The sequence below is a fragment of the Pteropus vampyrus genome, unplaced genomic scaffold (genome assembly GCF_000151845.1).
Source record: "Pteropus vampyrus isolate Shadow unplaced genomic scaffold, Pvam_2.0 Scaffold15, whole genome shotgun sequence".
NCBI classification, from domain to species: Eukaryota; Metazoa; Chordata; class Mammalia; order Chiroptera; family Pteropodidae; genus Pteropus; species Pteropus vampyrus.
In genome coordinates, this window is record NW_011888796.1 from 6435201 (window position 1) to 6444172 (window position 8972).

At 40.4% G+C, this 8972-nt stretch overlaps 1 protein-coding gene across 1 annotated transcript in view; it reads right to left on the minus strand.

Annotated features, from left to right (window-relative positions):
- PRKCH (protein kinase C eta) overlaps positions 1-8972 on the minus strand; it is a 205183-nt gene that overhangs the window by 82330 nt on the left and 113881 nt on the right. The window contains exons 5-7 of the mRNA XM_011386242.2: positions 5864-5952; positions 4716-4845; positions 2481-2608 (exon numbers count right to left, since the gene is read on the minus strand). Of these exons, the coding sequence (XP_011384544.1) occupies positions 2481-2608; positions 4716-4845; positions 5864-5952 (347 nt within the window). The remainder of the gene's footprint in view (positions 1-2480; positions 2609-4715; positions 4846-5863; positions 5953-8972) is intronic.

Here is an 8972-nt window from a genome sequence, read left to right on the forward strand (position 1 = left end):
TGCTTTCTACGGGGTGGTCGGATCCCAAGAGCGCCACCTGGTGTCCACTTCCCAAAGAGAGGTTTTCATGTTTTCTCAGAGGATCAAGTACCACTCCATACCAAGACATGAGTGAATCAAGCAACATTATTTACACAATATTTTAAACAGTTACACACACATACGCACACCTGTCTTCCCACTTGATTAATTTTTAATATAATAAAATTGTTTTTAACATTTTTCATGTTTTTAACATTTTTTCATGTATATTTTCCAAATCTTTAAATATCCTCCAAGAACATGAGTTTTAAGGGCTGACCAATATTCCATTTTGTGGATATATCACAATTTATTCACTAATTCCCTACTGTTTGAGGTATAGATGATCTCCACAGTGAACATATATCACCACAGTGAACATTCTTGCATTCAAATCTTCAAAGCGGGGATTAGGAGTCTAGGCTTTCAAGCACGCTGCCTGGGTTCAAATCACAGCTCTGCAACCTAACCCACTGACCTTGGGCAAGTTACCTACCCACCATCTCTGTGCCTCAGTTTCCTTTTCTAACAAAGGGGATGTTACAGCACCAGCCGCTTGAGTTATTATGAGGATTAAATGAATAAATGCATATAAAGCACTTAGATCGGAGCTGGCACATTCAATAAAATGAGCTGCGTTGTCATCGTCATGATCATCATAATTAAGATAATTTTCCGAAAACCGAATTCTTTAAGCCAAAGTGTTAATTTTGAAGACTTCTGCTACACAGTCAGCTTGCACTCTAGGAAGGCTGACACCAGTACCATGAGAATTCCAATCTCACGACACTGAACCAGAAGTGTGGCCTCCTTAGTAGGTTCCACAGTCCCATCACGGAGAGGGTGCTACCTAAAGGCAAGGTGACTTGCAGATGCTCACCTTGGGACATTTATAATACCACTAAACAATAGATCAAAAATCTAACATCCTGGAGCTTTTGACCTATTTAGATGTTTTTAAAAGCTTATCTGGGGCAACTTCTAAGCAATGTTTGCAATAAACAGTGCACAATAGCCTGAAACTATTACCTACTCAAGCAAATAAAACAGTGACAGCAAGATATAAAATGGATCATCACAAAAATCCAATTGTTTTAATAATTTCTCCTCCAGATCTCTGATCATGAATTTTTCAAAGAGAGAAAAATTTTACCAGCTTGAATTTTACTTCCTCCACTTAAATACTTCCCCTGGTTGGACTGGCCCTGGCAGAAAACTCTAAGCCAGTGTTCCTCAAATTATTTTTAACCCATTCTTCTCTTTTGATAGACAAGTTTCTCTGTCTCCTTTTAATGTACTGTCAAGTAACAGGTATCTTTGGTTTTTCCATTATTAAATATCATAATATTAAAGATATTTGGTTCAAATGACATAGGACAAATGGCACTGTCCATTCCTAGAGGTTGTGCTACATGGTCTAGCTTATTCCCATTGTATTTTAGAAGCCCTGGTGTGGGCTGAATCCTTAATCTCTGCTCTTCAGGAACAGCTATTTGTGTATTAGAAATCCTTCTCATGGTATTAGCATCCTGCCTGTCTATTCACAAAATGGACAGACTTTGATGGACTCTGCCAATGTCTTCCTGAAATATCAAGAAATACAATGTCAGTCCAAGTCCCCGATCTAACAGGTATCCTTCAGTAAAAAGGCAATGGGATGGCTGGTGCTGACGTGTTCTGGATAACCAAGAACCTGACAGTGATTGTACTTCCTTTCCTAGGTGCCCAGAGATATTTCACAGTGAAGTCTAGAATTTTCCTGAACCAGCTATCAAGCTACACCTTTCGGAAATCAGCCATAGCGATGGCTCTTTCTCAGCTCTCTGCAGACACTGCTTAGGAAGGCAGCAATGGGATGTGGGCCTGGCAAGTGACTGAGACCCTAATGGATGACGGCAGGGGCGTCACTCAGGGAGATGGCAAAACAGAACCGGCGAAGGCAACTGATACAACTCCACCCACTCCTGGGAGCTGAGAGGAAGGAACTCCTATCTGTTGCTAAACTTGAAAGATAAATTCACAATCTATAAACGAAAACTGCAGAACTGCTGGATTCCAGGGCTGTGGAGACCCTCGGATATCTTCAAGTTCAACCCTTCCATAACAACGGAAGCTGAGGCCCATTACCCATCAACTGCACTGCCAGGGGCCCAGCCAAGAGCATAACCCAGACCCCTGGATTCCAAGCTTTTTACCAGACCACAGTGACAGGAAGCTGATTAAAAAAAAAAAAAAAAAAATCCTTCTGCTTCTTGCTATATCTGCATGCTCATTATTTCTTGTCTCATAACGGTATGTAGAATCTGATTTGTGGAACAAAATGCTCTTTAAAAATGCAATAAATCTGTTTATTGTGTTTGCTGAGATTAGAAACTTTGATTACGCCACATGTGCTCATTCAGGGTTACCACATGTGAACAACTTCTAAATTACAACAGGTGAATAAAACAAAGTCTCACCGAGGTTGGAGAAATATTTCCGGGTTGGAGGCCCATCCCAGCCAGAGTCTTGGCTAGCTCCACTGCGTTCACCCCACAGTTAGGGGCCACGTTTGCTTGACATCGGATGTGTACATTCATTTTACATACTGGAAGGAAAAGAAGGGGGTCCACATTCAGAAAGGAGCCACGTCAACATGTGCTGCGAAAGAGAACTTTAATAACCTGAAAGATGATGACAGAGGAACTGTACAGGCTGAACAATGCCATCTCCTCATAAAATTAAACTTACACTCATAACGATCCCTGACATTTTTATCTATTTCTGTTTTGTGCAGAAGCAGAAAGCCTGGCATAAAGAAAAAGAATAAATTTCGAATATATTTTTTTTCCATCGTGACTTGATGAAAGACATTCATCTAACTCGTGTGTGACAGTCACTGCCGACTTAACAGTGTGATTCAATAGAGGGATCGAAACGTTCATCAGTGTGACAGTTCAGTCAATTGAGTAACAAGGAATCATGCTAATTGACTTTATGGTTTTCCTTCTCTCTAAATAAAAAGGTAGCAGTCGACATGCCCCAGGCAGATCACTGTTCAGACAGGATGGAAATGGTGTTTCTGAGAGAAAAACTAAGTGAAGCTTTCTTTCTGAGTATTGTTGTGGTCGGCAGCCCTCATGGCACAGAGTGTGGCATCCTGTGGGCCTGCGGTTTTCGGTGCTTGCAGCCTGTGGTTCTAACCTTCTTCGTGGGGGAGAGCAAAAAAAGCATGGTGTTTAAAGGTCACAGTAAATGGCAGTTGGAAGAGGAGAGTGAAGCAAGCTAAGCGCCTGTGTACAGGAAGCCGACCCGGGACAATGAAGACCAGAGGTTTAATCAGCAGAAAGTTCTGACGCAGTTTCTTCATGAGGGCCCGCTGAAGGGAGGCAGCACTGATGCAGCAAGCAACGAATCCTTGTTTCTGGAGTGTCACTCCATTTAGGTTTGGTGGGGCCTGAATTTATGTACCTTAGGGTGTAATTCTCTTTAAGAAAAAGAATCCCTACTCAAGTGAAGAGCTCTGGAAGGTGACCTTGCAAGGAAGGGAGCCTGAGGCTTAAGCTTCACTGGTTTCACGGGAAACCCACCTCTCTCAGGAAAGCTAGTACAGAGACACACAAGCCTACAGTGGCCTTTCAAAAGCAGCATGTGACAATAAAAGCAAAAATTACATAAGCTGGACTAGAGCAGGTGTGCTACCCTCAGGGCCACCAGGGACAAGAACGAGGCAGATGAGCCCTACACATGGTTCTGCATCAACAACTATACAAAAACCGAAAGTGACTCTCATGCTGGAAACCCACACCTGAGTCAGACCATCCAGCACACGACCGAGCAGTGTCTAAACCAAAGCTATACGTGAGCCGGCTGCTGTTTTGACTGTTTGAAAAAAAGAATTAATAAATGGTGTTCTAGAGACATAAAAGAATGTGCCCTTCTTAAAAACAAGTGACTGGTCCCTTTTCGTTGACAAAAGGAGGCTTGGTAACTCCAAGCTGTCGATGAAAGTTAGTTGATGCCAACCCTGCCTCCCCACGACAGGCACTCAATGGGAGATGGCTCAAGGCCAAGAACTCCCCAACTTCTGACAGAACAAGTCAGTTCTTACTCCAGATCCCTTGCTGAGGCAAATGCTCTAGGTTCCACTGGGCACAGTTAGTGAAATGTAGGCCCATGGCCAAAGCTTAAGTATCCTTCATTCCACCTACCCCTCCGATCCCTACCCCCTGCATTACTCCTTGAGAAGACCCAGGGCAGCTCGAGTTATGCTTTTACAACCCGATTCCTGCTTATTTCCAATGAGGCCATCGGACCTACTCTCTTGCCAGTTCTTACTCGCAACCTTGGCTTCTCTTTTGGCCACCTCACTCACTAACCCCTTCCACCTCTGACCAAGATCCCATTTTTCTCTTCTCTCAAATATCTATTAAAACACACAATGACTGGTATTTACTCAGCACTAAATAGATGGTAGCCAGCTAGCTGGAACACTGAATTTAACACTGACTTAATATTCCACAGTTAGGAAATCTGTGAATCAGATGTAGCTCTCTTTCCAAACCTGACAGGGACATATAAATATATAAATAGTAAGACGTTAATTTACAGAGTATCTAAAACCATCAGTCCTACGTTAGATTCTGAACCTATGGAATTCCAAAAGCTCATGGCCTATTCTCGTGAAGTGAGAACCCAGTACCTCAGCATCTTACTTTTACACTGAAGTCCTTGTCGCATTATCCCCCAGAGCAGGGAGCCACAGTGATCGCAGAATGTTGGCACTTTGTAGTTGTGGATGCTGAACTTGTGTGGGATGTTGATTCCAAACCTCTGTTCAGCAATCTGTAAAAAGGAAATAAGACAAGGGCTGAAAAGTTCCACACCAACATCTTTTGTGAAAACTGTAATAGGAGCCTGTCAAATGCAGAATGTTACTATGACACCTGAGCTGGGTATATTATTTTACTGCTCAGCCATGATTAATTACTTCAGCCTTACTAAGCAGACTAAGCACATTTTCTAATGAACAACACTGGACAGAAACATGTGGTGTACATTAGATTGTTCATCATTTGGGGAGATAAAAAGAAGTGAAATTTTTCGATTTATCTTTTGTATTTGGACTGTATTTCTCTTCCTGCCTACGTTCTCACACTCATGTCTACTTCCTAGAACCTTCTAACTTTAGGATTAAACAGGTCTTTTATAGGCTGCATACATTTGCTATCACCACAAGTTCTTTCAGAAATTGTGTCACAAGGTGGGGGTGTGGGGAGAAGGCGATACCCAGAGGGCGTGGAACCACAGAAAGAATTCATTCCAAAGGCTGGAGGAAGCCAACGGTCACCTCATTTAAGAAGCACAATAACATACTCATCACATCAATTCTGTCTTGAAGTATTGATCCCATTTTAAGATTGAGGCAGAGAGAGTAGCTAGCCAGCAGAGGCTGGATCTGCGTTCAAATCCCGGTTATCTGATGTCAAACTCAGGGTGGTTTTCACTCCCTCCAAATCTCTCTCCAAATCAGTAAAACTAAATCTCTATAGCTTATACCCAGCTGATCACTAATGGGATCATCTCAAGGACAGGTCATGCAACACAAGTAGAAAAATACAAAAGCCATAATATGAAAAGGACAGAAATTTCAATTCTGATACCACCATCGGCTTCAAGGAATGTGGAAGGGAAGTGGAAAAGAGAGAGAAAAAGAGGAAGCTGGAGAGAGACAATGGAGAGAGAGAGAGAACAGAGAGCGAGAAAGAGAGCGCACACACACACACGCGAGAGCAAGAGAGCAGGCATGCCTGTGCACAGGAGCTCATGTGGGCACCTCGTCAGCAAACTGCTATCCTCTTACCTTTGAATCCACTTTGTTAATATTGTTTTGGCACGTGCAGGCTGTAACAATTAGATGGTGGCAGCGCTTATGGACAACACAGGTACACACTAGGAAATTAAATTCACAATTATACATTTATCGGAGGCTCACAGACTAGCCAGTTACACTAGAGTCGGCAAGGGCTGTACCAAGCCAAGGTGCTTGATTGATTTGGATGTCTGGCTCACAGAATGGCAGCCACATCATTCTAATCTGGCCTTTGCTCATGCTTGAACTGTTCTTCAAGTCCTGAGCTTAATTCATTCTTCCTAACTTTAATCCTTCCTGCGCCACCTCCAGAAGAATCGTCCCACAGTATGGTTCTGGTCATCTTACTCCATGAGCTAAATCTTCAATGGCGTCTCATTGCTAGTCAAAAGAGTTCAAATTTCCCAGCCAGGTTTCAGGCCCTCCAAAGCCTACTCCAAGCTTATCTGTCACCTTTCTTCTATGGGAGCTCTTTGTACCAATAAAAACTAGACTAGTTTCTCTTCCTGGAGTAAATCTTCACCCTCCCCTGCACATGCTCCATGTCCTTCTCAATCCCTAGGATAGCATCCTTTCCTATAGCCTAACTAAATCTTAAGCATATAATAAGACACAACTTTAGAAGTCTCTTCCATAAAAATACACTATCCCTGGCTATCTTTCTAGATTGAAATCATCTCTCCCTCCTCCAGTCTCCTACCCTTAGCCTACCCATCTCATTCCAAGTTTCTCACATATAGCCTCTAATGCCCTCAGAACTCGCAGCCAGCATGACATCTTGAATAAATTAGGTGTTCATTAAATATTTGCACAATGATTCAATCAATTGCTTGACTATTTAGAGCTTTCTGAATAACTTTTTTCATTTTCATCCAGACAATTGACACAGTACAGGCAGAGTCCAGTCAGTCATTAAAGGATGAATATGTGCAATGAAGCAGTATGAAAATATACATTATTTTTAAGATCTTTCAAGACACATGGAAGTTTTTAGGATTAAATTCATAAAGATAGATGACATGTCAGCAAATAGCACTATCTTTTAAAACAAATACAGCTTTCATCAGGTTGAATTCTCAAGAGAACCAGACTGAAAGTTCCCAGAGAACTGGTCTTTTTACATGAGTGGATCTCGAAACCATCCTTCACACAGAAAAACCTTATACTCTGAGGCATTTGGGTTTGGTTTTGTTTTTCAGTTAGCTTGGCTAGAGGTTTATCAATTTTATTGATCTTTTCAATGAACCAGCTTTTGATTTAGTGGATTTTCTATACTGTTTTCCTAATTTCCATTTTACCAATTTCTACTTAATTTTATTAGTTTTCTTCTCACTTTAAGTTTCTCTTCTTTTTCTAGTTTCCTAAGATGAGACTAGATTGATTTTAGATCTTTCTTCTTTTCTAATATATGCATTCAATACTATAAATTTCCCTCTGAGCACTGCTTGCACTGCATCCCACATATTTTGACAAAATGTACAGTTTTAACAATGTGGGGGGCATTTCCTTGTGCAGTCAAAAATTCACGTATAACTTTTAACTCCTCCAAAATTTAAGTTGTCCCTCAGTATCTATGGGGACTGGTTCCAGGACCCACCACTCCCCTAAACATACATAGACACCAAAATCCACAGATGCGCATTCCCCTACATAAAAGGGCATAGATCGATGCATATAGTCGGCTCTCTGCATCTGCAAACTCCCAACTGCAGATAGAAACAGTACAGGTATTTTTTGCAAAAAAATATACATATAAGGGGATCTGCAGAGAAGTGGACCCAATGGTTTCAAACCCATGTTGTTCAAGGGTCAAACATACATTCATTTTCATTTGGTTCAAATATTTTTTTTATTTTCTCTTGAGTCTTCTTTTACCCATGTGTTATTTAGAATGTGTTGTTTAATCTCCAAATATCTTAGGGCTTCCCAGCTATCTTCCTGTTATTCATTTGTAGTTTAATTCCACTGTGGTCTGAATAGATATTTTTTTATGACTTCTTTTAAATTTGTTAAGGTTTGTTTCATGGCCCAGAATGTGGTCTATGTTAATAAATGTACCTTGTGAATTTGAGAACGTGTATTCTGCTGTTGTTAGATGTAATATTCCATAAATGCCAATTTGATCAAGTAGTGATATTCTTACTGATTTTCTGCCTGCTGGATCTATCAGTTACTGAATTACTGAAAGTCTCCAACTATAATAGTTGATTTGTCTATATATCCTTGCAGCTTTACCAGTTTTTACATGTATTTTGATGCCTGTTAGGTGCATGAGCATTAAGGACTGTTATATCTTCTTGAAAAACTGACCCTTTTATCATTACACAATGCCTCTCCTTATCGCTGATAATTTTCCTTGTTCTTAAGTTTGCTTTGTCTATTTGCTTTTGATTAGTGTTAGCATGGTATATCTTTCTCCAACCAGGTATTTTGTTTTATTTCTCTTAGCAAGATGTGAACAAACTGACGTCTTTAGATCTCCTAACCACTGTTCTTTCCTGCTTTTTTCAACAGCAGATGGCTGACTGAAAATCAACCCATCAAATATCCTGGCATTATGCATAAAATGGACCAGAATTGACTGCAGGAAATATCTTCGCGCTGGATAGATCCAGGCCAAAAAGTGACATAGATTCTGACCTTCGAACTCTGTTTTCATTTGCGGCTGGGGTTAATAGTATAAAGTCAATTATTGTTGTTGTATTGAATATTTATTCATTTTTTTCTAAATTTCAGAACTCAACAGAATTGTTCATACATATTAAAGTAAAAATTAGATCCAAGAGTATGTCTTATTCCATCCTAAGGGAAATAATATTTTACCTCACCTCCTCCAGAAAAGAAGGCAAGATTACCTTATTTACACATAGGCTACCACTCACTCTAGATCTATACACCTGTCCTTCAATTAACATCATATTTTTTTATGTGAAGTTTTTTATACGTGGCAAATATTCCACCCATTTGCGTGGACTTTTTATAAGTGGTTTCCATTTATGTGGTCTCATTTTACACTATTCTTTCTTTTTCATTTCCATTTTTAGCAATTATTCTTTCTAAAAACCAATAGCTTAACTCAAAAACATACAAAGAACTAATA